At 31.9% G+C, this 15298-nt stretch overlaps 2 protein-coding genes across 2 annotated transcripts; one reads left to right on the forward strand and one right to left on the reverse strand.

Moving 5' to 3' along the window:
* Positions 1-688: 688 nt before the first annotated feature.
* On the forward strand, positions 689-8836 carry PMUG01_01029800 (transcription factor with AP2 domain(s), putative; the record flags this gene model as incomplete). The annotated part of the gene is made up of 2 exons (XM_029008536.1): positions 689-8493; positions 8683-8836. 2 exons carry the CDS (start codon positions 689-691, stop codon positions 8834-8836), a joined length of 7959 nt encoding a protein of 2652 aa, XP_028860086.1.
* Positions 8837-10422: 1586 nt separating this feature from the next.
* Positions 10423-14637, reverse strand: GDH3 (glutamate dehydrogenase, putative; the record flags this gene model as incomplete). The annotated part of the gene is made up of 1 exon (XM_029008537.1): positions 10423-14637. The coding sequence occupies one exon, from the start codon at positions 14635-14637 to the stop codon at positions 10423-10425; it is 4215 nt and encodes a 1404-aa protein (XP_028860087.1).
* Positions 14638-15298: the final 661 nt, after the last annotated feature.

Genomic DNA, 15298 nt, shown 5'->3' on the forward strand with positions numbered 1-15298 from the left:
TTTTTTATGTGTATTATTTATGAGAAATTTTTTGGTGTAAAATGTAGTAGCATATTTATAAATATGTAATATGAAATACATATATATAGATGAAGTACACATATATATGTATATATAAAATAGGCGTACATGTGTATTTATAAAGCACACTTAAATGGGCATTTATAAAATAAGCCTATTACATGTGTGTATATGTAAAATATATTTATACGTGAACGTTTATTATTTAAATTAATATATAAATTTTATTAAAAAGGTTATTCCCCCCTCCCCATTTTTGCAAGTAGATATGTGCGTACATGTATATGTACATAAGATAGAATATACATAAATGCATGCGTAGGTTTGTGCATATAAGCGTGTGTGAAGATATATGCACATACAAGTGTATGTATATATATATGTGTATGTATATATATATGTGTATGTGTATATATATGTGTATATGCATATATGTATGTGTATATGCGTATATGTATGTGTATATGCGTATATGTATGTGTATATGCGTATATGTATGTGTATATGTGTATATGTATGTGTATATGCGTATATGTATGTGTATAGGCGTATATGAATGTGTATATGCGTATATGAATGTGTATATGTACACGTATATGCACATGTGTACATAATAATCTCAAATACTTCAACGCGACATATGATATACAAGATTTAAGTGTAAACAATGGAAGAATTCGAAATGAATCTGTTGCTTGAAAATTTTCTAGACGAAGAAAAGGTGTTACATAATTTCCCATTCAAGTATTTCCATTTGTTAATATATGCATTCAGAAATTATTATTTTAATATATATTTGAAAAATAGAGCAAAAAATAAGGATAATGAAAAATTTACACAAAGTGGAACAAATAAAGAATTAGAAATTAATCAGCCAGACGTGACTTTGAATTTATCGAAGAGTCAATATAACTATAAAAAGAAGAAAAAACATATTTCTTTCGGGAGATTTGAAAGTATAGGCAATAATTGTGCGGTAAGTGATAGGAAAAAAAATGTTCAAAATGTACATAGTGAACACCGCTTGAGCAGCAGTGCTATGCATGCTACCGCGAATGGTGCTGCTAATGCTCATGTTGTTTCTGACAGTCATAATAATAAAAGCTATAACTGTGAAGGTGTTAATTTCCTACCAAAGTGGTGCAAGGAAATAAGTTTAAGTGACAAAAATGAGAATTTCCTTTTAAATGTATTACCTGAACATGGTCATAATGAGGAAAATTATTCTGAACAGGATATAATAAAAATGATATACTATTTTATACACAATTTTATTTTTAACAAGGATAAGAAAAAGAAACATAAAATAAAAGAAAAAAGTTATTTAATAAAAAAACTGGAAAAAGATGAAAAGGCGCAAAGTGAGCAATGTATTAAAGCTCAAAATGTAAAGGAAGAAAAGGAAGAGAAAACAAAAAAAATAAAAAAATTGCCAAGTAATCATAAAAATAAAAATGATAATAATGAGATAAGCAAAACGTTAGAAAACAATACTTTGCATTATGAAGCGGAAAGGAAGGAAAATACAAATAATAATGAAAATAAGGAGTGTGGTGAAATGATATTTGAAAAGGGGGAGGATACCTATATGCTCGAAGCACAAGATGTACATGCAATAGAGGAAGTGCACAAAGCACCATGCGATGAAGAGGATGAAGGGGGAAAGGAAAAATTTGTAACATTGAAAGAAGATGAAGAGAATAAAGACGCGACCTTCATTATTAGAAATCATAAGGACAGTTTAATGATAAATGATATAAATGATATATTACATGAGAAGAAAAACATAGATGGTGCTTCTAATTTTTGTGCGGATAATGTGGATGTTAAGAATAATGGTATGCATTCATCAATAGTTCAAAATGACACAAATGTTAATGATATTTCGAAGGGTTCATGTGCAGATGAAGTAGCAGTAGGAGTGGAAGAAGCAGTGGGGGTAGCACGTGCTGAAGAGAATAGCGTAAAGAACAAAAAAGCAAAAGAACTGAAGAATGAAAAAAAAATATTAGTTGGAATAAATAAAAACAAGGGCCATTCAGTGGATGAAGAAAAGAATAATAACGATACACAGGTTTGTGGTGATATCACAGAAGAGTCCATGGAAGAGGAAAAAAAAAGAATTTTGGAAATTATTGAAAATTATATGAACAAGGAGCAAGTATATTTCAGCATGAGTGATATATATTACCCTTTTACAGCTAAAAATTTTCATTTTTGTAAAAAAAAAAATCAAAATAAAAAAATGATAAAAACTAGTGTAAGTCATTGTAAATATGCCTACTCATCTGACTCTTTTGATAACTCGCCATCTAAAAGATACTTAAGGAATAAATTGTTTTTTTGTAAATTAAAAAAAGGTTTAAATTTACTATTAAAAAATGAAAAGAAAAAAAGAAAATATAAGCGAAACGTTACAGCCCATAGAAATAATAAAAACTGTAAAACGAATGACAATGAAGAGATTGTGGAGGATGCAGATAACATAGCAGCAAACAGTGGAAGCAAGGGAAGAAATACTAAGCAGGCTAAGCAAGTTAAGCAGGTTAAGCAACATAAGCAGCAGCTCATTCTAAATAATAGTACTAATGAAGAGTTAGCAAGCAAAAGTTATATAATAAATGATAATAGTTTGAATTACCCTTTTAAAGGGTTGAATGAAAAGTTTAGTAATGTAAAAATTAGAAAGAGAAAAACAAATCAAAAAAATGTAAACGAATTTTTGGATGCAGGTGATATGTGTACCTTTGCCAACAACACAAGCGTCGGAGGAAATACATATGATAGTTCTTTAAGATGGAATAACTCGGATAATTACGTTGCTTCCTATATCGGAAACTGCAATGATAATGCAGGTTACAGGTACTATAATGGGGGTAACAGTGGAAATGGTGGAAACAACGGAAGCAATAGCATGAATAGCGGAACGAACATCGCCATTAATAGTAAGAGTAACGGTCATTTGAATCAGGGACTTCATAACAGCATAATGTGCAAAAACGATCTTAACCTTAAAAAGATGCAGGAAGTGCAGGGTAAATTATGCAACATGGATGGTAATGATGTTGCAAGTGCTGCGGCTGCTACAGCTATTTCTGTTGGATCTGCTGGTGGGCATGCCTTTCCCTCATTTGAAAACTCTATTAGTATGGAGAGTTATAGTAGGGAGATAGATAGTAACTCGAGGATAGCTTTTTATGGCAAAAATAAATATAGTAATTTCAATATTTGTGAAAACTATAATAATAAGAATGAGTATGGTCATAATTTAAAGGAGAAGGAATTTAAAAATATGCCTCGTGGTAGTGACGAAAGCATAAATAAAAATGATAACAAAAGCAGCAACATTAGAAGTAGCAACATTAGAAGTAGCAACAGTAGAAGTAGCAACAGTAGAAGTAGCAATAACAGAAGTAGCAATAACAGAAGTAGCAATAACAGAAGTAGCAATAATAGAAGTAGCAATAATAGAAGTAGCAATAACAATTTAATGAACAATATGCAGAATTATTATTACTTAAACAACAGCTCGTCTCTTCTAAGGACTGACAAGCATTATGGCGCTAACGTAAATGAATGTAAGTATAATAAAAATGTTGTTGATAGTGGTAAAGGTCATGAAGCGAAAGATGGACAAGAAAAAAAGAAAAACTATTACACAAACAATTTATCTAAAGAATTGTATTTTAACAATATGTATTCACCCTATGCCTATCGGAATTGTAGCACTGGTAATGGTAATGGTTATGATAATGGCAATGGAAGTTACGAGTTCAATGATATGTTCCACGTAAATAATGAAAACAGTATGCATATTTTCAATAATAGTAACTTGAATAATCTGAGAGCAGCCACATCAAAGAGCTCGTACTATAGGAGCGACATCGATAAGGTGGACCACATGAACAACAATGTAAGTGGCGATGGTATCAGTAGTGGTAACAACAGTACATATAGCAATATGGTTGTGGATCAAGTTAAAAACATGTTTAAAACCAAAGTGCCTCTAAACGTTGAGGGGGGAAATATTCCTAACATCTTACCAAACTTAAGAAATGTAAAAAATAAAAAATCGAAAAACAGCAGCATACCTTTGGATTATGTTGATGGCAACTACTACTACATGAATAATATTACTAACTCACCCAAAAGAAGAAGAAATAGAAAAAGCGCTAAAAAAAACAATGTTTCAAAAAGTGGTAGAGGAAGTGCTAAGAGCGGTTTTGTTAATGAGGAGGGGAGCACTGACAAAATGAAGGTCGATGTTGCTCATAGTGATGACAGTAGTGGTAAGGGAAATGACTGTGATGGGAATAACGATGATAATAAGGATAATGGGGATAACAGCGATAAAAGTGGGGGAGGTGTAGGCGGTATGGGCGGCATTGGCAGGGGGGCTGGTGATGGAAATAATCGGTATGGTGGAAATAGCTACAGTTATGGAAGTTATAATGCTAACAATTACAATTCTAACAGCTACAACGCAAACACTAAACAAAATTGTGTACCCAATAATAGTTTCATTGACACGCAGAAGCATACCTGCACTAACGAGAAGGAGGTCAAGCTCTCGTCGGAAAATCTAAAAGGCGGCGATTTTAATACAACTGATGTTATAAAAGAGGTGCGAAAAGTTCATATAGGAGGAAGTAACTCAACAGATGCCATCGGCAATATATGCTTAAGTGCTAGCGCGAATGTTAGTGAAAATGTTAGTTTGAATGTTAGTTCGAATGTTAGTTCGAATGTATGTGCGAATTTTAGTTCGAATGTATGTGCGAATGTATGTGCGAATGTTTGTACTAATGCTTCCTGTAATATTTGTATAAATGACAAGGGGCATTACCCTTGGGATAGCAAAATGAGGGAAATTAAAAAAAATGGGACATTGTTATTAAATGATGATATGAATAACAGAGTAGCTGGCACTGTAGGAATGAATAATACAAATACTAGCGATGAGAGGGGAACAGTATATTTAAAGGAAAGTCATCAGAATAGTTATCACCATGATCAGTATAATGATCCTCATCATGAACTGCAATTTGAGCAGAATCCTAATCATACGAACACATCAAGTTGTCATATGCATGATTTGGTAGAGAAGTATAAAAATATAAGCACAAAAATACAGAGTGATAGTTACAAAGATAGTTCTAGCACACCATATGAAGAAAGAATGAAGGACCAAGGGTTGATGACTAATAATACATGTGGATTAAATGATTATTTTATGAAATATGAAATTTATAAAAATAAAAATCTAACGGATTCGTTAGGTAATAATAAAAAAATGGCACACTTACAACAAATTGATGACAGATATTCACTACATGAAGAAAAGGTAGGGATTGTGTTAGTTGAAAATAAAATGATGGGAAATGATCTAGATAATAATACTAAGGATGGTAAGGATAGTGGATATAATAAAATGATCAAGACTAAAACATTCCATCGGAAATTTGAAAATACAAAACTGCTTAGTCAGAAACCTAGTCAGAATACAAGTCAGCACCTTAGTGAGCAGTTAAACGTATGTAAGGGGACTAACTCGTATAAGCATATCGTATACGAAAATAAGAGCATTCAGAAAATTAGCGTAAGTACAAGTAATGATTGTAATGAGAAAAATAAATACAATCATTGCTCGATTTACTACAAGTGTGTGGATGATAATAACAATGATAACCATGATAATAAAGAAACAAATAACATTCACATTACTGATGACAATGGAACCTCTAAGAACAGCCATGTGGGAAAGGATGTAAACAAAGACGCTAGTGCAAATTATGAAAAGGGCAAAACATTTTTTAGTTATTCTGTTGAGGGTAAAGAACAACTCTTGCATAAAGGATGTACTAACAATGTTGGCAGTAGTAGAAGTAATAACAATAGCAGTAACCAAAAGAGTAGCAGTAACCATAACAATAGCAGTAACCAAAACAATAGCAGTAACCATAACAATAGCAGCTGTAGTGATAAGGGGTGTAGCACTGAAAGCGTCCAAGAATGCAGCTTAAACGTGAGCGAACATAAGGCGAATAAAAAGAGTGCGAGAACTGCCATTGGTGTAAGCAACAACGGAAGTAGTACCAGCAATAGTAGTAACAATCCTAACAACCTTGCTACGAATGCAAGCAGCACCCTTCAGATCTGTGTGTCCCGTCCAAGGATTATGAGTAACATGAAGGAGTGTAACAACAGCTACAGCGAAGTTAATGTTCTCAATGATCTGAATGGTCAGAACAACCCCAACAGTTCGATTAATTACTCATTTGAAACTATAGACAGTAGCAAAGGAAAGCAAACCACGGATACAAAGAGTAGCAATGGCAATAGTAGGAGCAGCGGAAACAACAGCAACGATAACATCAATAGCAGTGAGAACGTTCTGATGAGAAACAACTATTCTGCAGATAATATTTGTTCGAATGAAGCGGATGCAAGTGACGAGATGGTGAGGACGGAGAGAAAGGACTGGGTCAGTTACACAGGAGGATACAACTCCGTTAGCAACAACAAGATTGGAAGCATTGGAAGAGAAAGAAGGGGTAATAAGAACAGCAAGAGTAGAAGTAGCAATGAGAACAGTTACAGTAGTAGTAGCAGTAGTAGCAGCAGTAGTAGCAGCAGAGGAAGTATGGATATTAGCAGCAACAATGATATTAATATTAACAAGAATGATAATAAAAAGAGTAATAGTAACAACAATAATCATAACGACAGTGATGATAACAACAGTAGCAATAACAGTAGAAGAAGCAATAGAGGGAATCCCATCCCCGTGGTGGAAAAATGCGGTACGAAGCGCAAAAGTCTTCTAGATGGTATTCAGGATAATAATAGAAGTATTAGAAATAAATCCAACTACAGTAACAAAAGAGCGAACAAGATGAATGTGATAAGTGAGAAGAGAGTTTTCAGAATGATGGATAAGCAGATAGAGAGTGCATGCATTGCAAATAAATTATATGAAAAGTCAGTGAACATTATATCATTAAATGATGTCAATTGTATAGATCAGAAAAATAAATTTAATCAAAATAGCAAAAATTATGATAATAGTACTTCTACTCCTGTTAAAAGAAGGAGTAGGACAGATATAGATGCCCATTCAAATAAAAAAGGAATGGAAATAAATTTCTTATCAAGTAATAACAACAGTCACAGTCGTATAAATGGTCAATATAAAGATGAACTCATGATGCATTCGCAATTAACTAATGAAGGTAACTTAGATAGTAAGAACGAGGGGATTGAAGGAACGAGTAAGAATAATATTGTGACTACTTCTACCATGAATGCTTGTAACATTTTCAACATGAAAGACTGTACTGTTTATAATAATATTGAGACTGAGAAAAAGGGTATTATTATTACTACTGCCCAAGAAGCTGAATCTAAAAATATTATAAAGAGAGGAGAAGATAATGAAAATATCAAAGAGGGAGAGTTGTCAAATATAAAGAGTAGTAGCAGTTATTTACTGGTGAATGATTCCCCACATAAAGAGGATAAGTTTCATCGGAAAGGAGTCAGTTTCAGTTATAAGAAAGCGCTTCCGGTGAGCGGCATTGATAGCTGCATTGATAGCGGCAGCAGTAACAGTAGCAGTAACAGTAGCAGTAACAGTAGCAGTAACAGTAGCAGTAACAATAGTAGCAGCAATGACTGTAATAAGCACGATATGAATATAGGCTTTATAAAACCTAAGGGGATAGGGGATGAAAAAAAGATCAATTTTAAAAATGTTTTCAAGTACACCAAGTGTTCAAAGCGAAAGGTGGGTACCGACCTAGGATACCTAGCAAAGAACGTAATGATGTTTAGCGGTGGAAAGAGTAACAACGATTATGTTAGCGGATGCACGAGTGGTGGAGGAAGAGGAGGCGATCATAATGGAAAGCAGATTGACGAGAAGGATGAACGTAACAGTGAGAAGAATGGCGAGAAGAATGATGAAAAGATTAATGAGAAGAATGATAAGAGTAGTGACAAATGTAATGACGCTCCCTTAGAACAGCTAGATGATATGGGAAGTGGAAACAACAAAAATGGTTTTAACCGCTTGGAGGGCATTTATCCATCTGGTTATGGAGCATTGAACTATTATGAAAAAAATGAGAAGGTCAAGGAGTTAAACAATTCTGATAACAAAAATGAGCAGATCGCCATTGCTGGTAGTTATGAGGAACCACAAAACGAAACAAAAATTAAAAAGAAAAAAGGAAGGAAACCAAAAAATGCGATTTTACAAGAAGAGAAAAGTAATACGAAAGAAGAAGTTGTACCGAGTAAAAGTAGTGATAATATATTTTTTTTAAACAAAGAAATGGAAAAGAACAAAACTGTTGAATCATCGAGGAGGACGACAAAAATGAAAAAGAAATTACACGATGTAAGTTTTGGTTTTGAAAAAGTCGAAACTGGTGCCTATAACGAAAATGGAGAGAAGGTCTCAGGAGTCTGGTACGAATATCAGCATTAAAAAAAAAAAAAAAGAAAAAAAAAAAAAGAATAGAAAATGAAGCGAAAATTTTCCCATTTTCGTGAGCTAATGTTACATCGTGTATTTATATATGTACGTGTCTATGTGTGTATGATCGCATTAGCTCATTTTTTTTTCATTATTTCTTTTCCCTTTTTACACTCCATCAGGTACGACACAAACAGGAGATTATGGCGTGTTATGTACATGGAAAACGACAAAAGAAAAACGAGGGGATTCTCTCCGCGTATTTACGGGTTTAACGTAGCAAGAGATTTAGCAGTTCAGCTTAAGTATGAGATGAATAAGAAGAATATGAAATGAACCCTTTGCATAGTGAAAAATAATGTGCACATGCAAAAAAAAAAAAAAAATAAATATTCATCCCATTTATATTGTGCCCGTGTATAGGGATATAATGAGTGTGTGCTATCTCCCATTTTTCCATTTTGTGCTCTGAAAATTTTATTTGTTTTGTTGTTTTTTTTATTATATCCCATTTTTGGTATAATCCTCTTTTTCGCCTTTTTTTTTTTTTTTTTTTTGGTCTATTATAAAGTTTTTTTTTGTTAAGATTATTCTCTTCCCTTCGTTATCTTTTTTCAGTCGTTATTTCTCACTCTTCTCGGTCTCTATATATACATACATATACTTATATATACATACGTATATGTATTTTTTTTTTCTTTTTTTCACGTTTATTTTCTTCATTTTGATTGTTTTTATGTGTTAAGCTATTTTCTTTTTTTCTTTTTTTTAGTTAATTATTTTTCTTTTCTACATTTTTTCATTTTTTTTTTTTTTTTTTTTTTGTCTAATTCTAAAAAAACAAAAACCTTTATGTGTGTGACGTACGAGTGAGTGCAAGCAGTACGTTAACAAACTAAAATGCAAATTTTTTAAGTTTAAGTTTTATAAGCGAAAAAGTGTAAACATGTACATATATATATACACACATATGTACATATAATATATGCATATGTATTTGTGGGCATACAACATGTATACACTGCTACGTACAGCCGAGAACAGAAAAGAGTCCTATAAACGCAAACTCAAATAAATAAGCGAATGAGTACTCAAATGATTGAACGAATAAATAAGCAAATAAATAAGCGAATAAATAAGCGAATAAATAAGCGAATAAATAAGCAAATAAATAAGCGAATAAATAGGCAAATAAATAAGCGAATAAATAAGCAAATAAATAAGCGAATAAATAGGCAAATAAATAAGCAAATAAATAAGCGAATAAATAAGCGAATAAATAAGCAAATAAATAAGCGAATAAATACAAATCATTTACCAAACATTTTGCAAAAACGAATTACATGTATAATGAGTGGGGTGAGGAAAAAAAATAAAAATAAAATATAAAATAAAATAAAAATAAACACATTTGCTGTGTGGCATGTATATATATATATATATTAGCGACCGCACGGAGGAATTGGTCGTTTTCGCTGTTATTAAATGCAAATACAAAAAAGGTAAAAAAGTATGGAAGCAAAAATAATAGGGGGGAAGGAATATTTTTTCACAATTTGAGAAGCATCCGAGATGCTCACATTTTTTTCCCATTTGCAATTTTCTCTCATGTTAGCATTTATGTGTTTGTTTGCACGATGCTAGAGGCAGTAGTGTATATACTGTAATGAGCAAATACTTTTATTCAAATTATGTACACATATTTTATTACTGTATACTGTATAAGCATCCCCTCAGATTTGTACCTGTCTCACCTTTACGATTAAATACGAAAATACAAGTCGCGCTACTTCATTTATATATGCAAGTATGTACGTATGCATGTATGTAAGTATGCATGTACATATGATGCTCAGTTCTCTCATTATTTTATTATTTTTTCTTTTTTTCCCTTTTTTTTTTTTTTTTTTTGTGAAATTCCCCTAATTTTCGCACTGACTCTGCATCTTTCGAATGTACTCAAAAAAGTTAAAGACAGAAAGGTCATTCAGGAATTGTTGGGAGTAGTAGTAATTGGAAGCCAGTGCAGATGCAAATAGGGACCTAAGATAAATATAAGGAACCCTTTCAAAAATTTGATCAAATGTTACAATTTTTAATAAGGTTGGTGGTATAACATCTCGAAGGACCTTTTTCATCAATTTGTAATCTGTGCATAAGGTATCTGAGGATAATATATCTTTTTTCAATTCGCTAATTTTTTTTGATAATATATTGGTTGCTTGTGATATAGGAGTTTTTGTTCTTCTTGTTTCACTCCAAAGGGATTCAAACTCGAGCTCACAATAATGCCTAATTTTTTTCTGTATTTCTTTTACGTATTCTTTGTAAAAGTGGGAAACGTTTTCTCCTCCTTCTTGTGGGTTCTGCCCTCTGACAGCTGCTTTATGCTCCTCATTATCAAGTGTTACTGTATTGTTAACATCATGTTGCTCTTTATATCCTTCTTTGCCATCATCATTATCATCAGCAGCAGCAGCGGCAGAAGTGTCTATTTCCAAATCGTCGTCATTTAAAATCATCGACCTTGTAAAAGAAAGTGAATGATTTTTTTTTTGGTTAAGATTCATAAATATAAACTCATTTTCTTCTACTAGTGTTATATCACTATCAGGAGAACACATTAACTGGATATACTGTTTGTCATTTAAAACTAATCCAGCTAGTACTTCCAAACTACTAGATATAACTCCTCCTTTATTTGTGGAAGCATCTTTAAAGAGAATAACATTTTTACTTTCAAGAATATTCCTTGCATCATCTGATATGAATACATTTGCTCCTTCAACAATGTATTTATAAATACATTCACCATTAATAATAATATTATTAACATTAAAAACGTTAATAGAATGAGGTCTACCTCCACAAGGATTAAAAATATCACATGCATTAAGTGGATTTAAAAAGAACGTATTTCTAAAATCTAATCCACTTTTAATTATTTTTCCAAATATTTCTACATTATGATCTTCAATACCTATCTTAAATCCATTCTTTGAAAGGTACTTATCATCATATAATATGCAACACGTATTTACTCTTTTGTTATTCTGTGGCACGGTGGATGTCTGCTCTACTACTCCTCTCTGTGATCCGCTTAGAGATCCATTCTGTACCTTATTTTTTTTATTTATAATTTTTTTTTTTTTTTCCTGCTCACCATTTCTCATTTTAGCTAGTCGTATTAATTCCTCCTTATTTAACCCCTCTTTATCATATAGAACTCCCGAACCGTCAATGATAGAAATTATTTTAGTTTTTGATTGTAATATGGCATTACTACCCAAATCTCCATCTGGACCTCCAACCACAGATCTAGCTATATTTTCTTCTTTTATATTTAATTTTTCACATAATTTTTTTATATATGTTTCTATACCTAGAGTAGTCATACCATATAAGTCATGCGGAACTCCCCCATTTTTTCGTAGCTTACCTGTTGAAAATGTTTTCCAATAAGAATAATTTCTCTTCTTTGCAATTATACATGCCCAGTCCATAAGTTGATCTGAACCTGTGTTTTCATCTGGTCCCAGAAATATTAAATCTTCATCCTCTTCTTCAACAGTTTCATCTACCTCAGAAGCATCAACTACTTCTTCTCCTTTCTTCTCTGCTTCTTTATTCTTTTCTCCTTCTTTCCCATTACATTTTTTTCTTCCATTTCCTGATAGAGCCACCACTATCCTATCGCCACTTTTACTACCACTCCTTTTGTTAAGTTTGGAGCTCATAATTTTTTGAACAGCATCTTCTGTTGTTCCATTGATGTATGAATAGTACCTGCTACTTTTTTGCCTATCTCCTGTATTGTGTTCTACTCTATGGTTTCCCACTACTCCATCATCAATAACAATATTACTATTACTGTTGTTATTGTTCCTACTACTACTACCGCTACGAATGGTACTACTACTACTTCTACTTCTACTGCCGTTCATAATATTGTTGTTGTTTCTGTTCACGTGGCAACTATCCGCTCGACTTTTGCTATTACTGCGATTGTCGCTTCTGTTATCGTTATCGTTCAGTTCGTTGTTTTGCACCCTGCTGCTTATCACTCCGCTTCCTACAGTACCGTTGTCCATCGCGCTTCTATTCATTGCATGTAGTCTTTTCACATGTGGCATAGGTGTAAGGAGCCTCTCCTGACCTGCATCAACACTTGCATTTTCCAACGTAGTGGTGTTATTAAAATTTTTTTCATTACTTGAACCTACAGAAACGGAGAGCACCTTTTCAGGTTCTTCATTAATTAGTAGATCTAATATTGAATTAACATACGAGTAGAAACATAAATTTTTTATATATTTGGTATTTGCATTGTTGCAAACATCTGCGTCTAGTAGAATAATTCCTTTGCTCCCTCCTTCTGGTATATCTTTATTTTTAAAATTTTGTGTATATGCTAAATTATATGCTTCATCAAATAAATTGTTATAATTGTGCATATACGAGTTCATATTATTTGATATAACTATTCTAATTCCTCCCCTAGATATTTTACTGAATCGAATATGGAAACCAACAAAATGTAATCCTAAAATCATAACGATAGAATACGGATGACTATCATATATAGAATCTTTTAACAAAGCACCATCAAAAGATACAGCAAAACTAATTTTGTGCATTACAAAAAAATTAGTCTTTACTGCATATTTTTCAAACATATAAAAATATTGTAGTATATTTTTATGATGATTATCTTCAATTTCATCAATAATATATTTACTATCTTTAATATGTTCATACTGTGATGATGCTGACGTGTCATCATCATGTGGTTGTGCTTTTTTTTTTTTCTTTTGTTCTTGTTGTTGTTCTTCTTTACTATACTTTTTATTTAATTTTCTTTCAAAATTAGCAAAGAGCAATTTAATCGTTTTCACATTACTTAAAGCACAGTTTAAAATTTCCTCTTTGGTATACTTTGAACTTTTTAGCTTTTCTTTGATTATGTAAAAATCGTTAAGAATAGAATTACTACTACTACTGTTGTCATTTCTCATGTGTAAAGCGTTCTCCACCTTTTTATAACTAGAAAAAGAATTTGTTGAAAAAAAAGCAATAAATTTAATAATAATAAAAATGTATGCTGACTCTTCTGCAGTAAATATTCTCTTCACTGATAGTTGAATAAACTTAGAGTCATTAAATAAACACAACGTTTTCAAAGACTTGAGTATTTTCTGTATCCTTCTTTCTAATAATAAATTTTTTCTTTCTTGTTCTGTATTAGTAATTACATTAACATTTAATATTATTAACAAAACGCCATTCTTCAACGGTTCAACATACTTGGAATACGAAAAACATCTATGCATATTTAAGCAGTCTCCTATTAGTGAAAAAATGCTCGATATAACATTACTCCTCTTAACAGCTATTGTTAAAGAAAATGTTGTTTCGGATGTTATATAATAATTCGTTTGTATGAACTGTCCAGTTAAATCATATAGTACTGCTTTGTTCAATTCGTAATAAATTTCCTCACATTTTGTTCCTTTTATATAATTATAAAAGTTTACATCCGTTAACTTTTTTAAATCCGTTTCATTTTCACTAATTATATCATCATTATATGTTGGAAGCTCTAATATATAGGTTCTCAATGGTTCTTGATATGTATGCTCTTTATCAAAAAGCGAGTGAACTGATCTAAAACTTTTTAACCTGTAGCAGTGTTTAGACATATCACTAAAATTGAAATATTTCTCTTCTATTTTCTTTTCCATCTTGTAATTTAATCTCGTTTTGTTATCATCAGCAAACACTCGTGTAATTATAAATATAAAGTTGTCATGTTTCTCTTCAAAAATTGGAAAATACTTATCACTGGAATACTGCTCATTTATTTTTGCTGTTATTATACACACAACTACTTTACTTATCAACTCGGGGCTTGTTTCCTCAAAGTGAAATCTATTGAAACCCAATTTGTTGAAATAAAAATCGATACTATAATTTATTAAATGGTCTGAAAATAAATTATAACTTCTCAACAATTCTTTTGTTTCTGCGTATTTATCTTTCCACGTTATGCTGTTGTTCGAAAATGGCTCACTCTCAAAGCACTGATGATCAGTACTGCTCATTGTGAGATTCAGGGGTGACGTATTTTCCACGTCCATCTTTTGCAGTCGTTTTATGCTGCGTGTGGTGTATGTGTGTTTATGCTTGTGTGCGTACTATATGTTTGCACTGAGCTTTGTCCTACTACGTTGCTTATATATATGCTTTATTTTGTACTTATTTAGATTGCTTATTCTTTTTTGTACCATCTATATATACCTTGATTATTCTTTTTTTGTATTATATGATTGTTTCTTTGTTTCGTTGTTTCTTTGTTTCGTTGTTTCTTTGTTTCGTTGTTTCTTTGTTTCGTTGTTTCGTTGTTTCGTTGTTTCGTTGTTTCTTTTTTTGTTTTATTTAGATTCTTATAAACCGTTCTTCAAGTTTGCTTTTTCAGAGAAGGCATGAATTAATGTGTACATGAGTAAGAAAATACAGGTATGTACAGTCACAAACTATCTCACATATTTTTAATGTGTGAACTGGGTGTATATGAAGTAGGGGGAGGATATTCTTTTTTCCCTTTTTTTCTTTTGCTTTTTCTGTTTTTTCTATTTTTTTGTTATTTTTATTTTGTTCTGCTTTTTCTGCTTTTTCTGCTTTTTCTGCTTTTTCTGCCTTTTCTGCTTTTTCTGCCTTTTCTGCTTTTTCTGCCTTTTCTGCTTTTTCTGCCTTTTCTGCTTTTTATATTTTTTCTATTTTTTTGTTATTTTTGTTTTG

Source organism: Plasmodium malariae (assembly GCF_900090045.1).
Source record: "Plasmodium malariae genome assembly, chromosome: 1".
Lineage (NCBI taxonomy): Eukaryota > Apicomplexa > Aconoidasida > Haemosporida > Plasmodiidae > Plasmodium > Plasmodium malariae.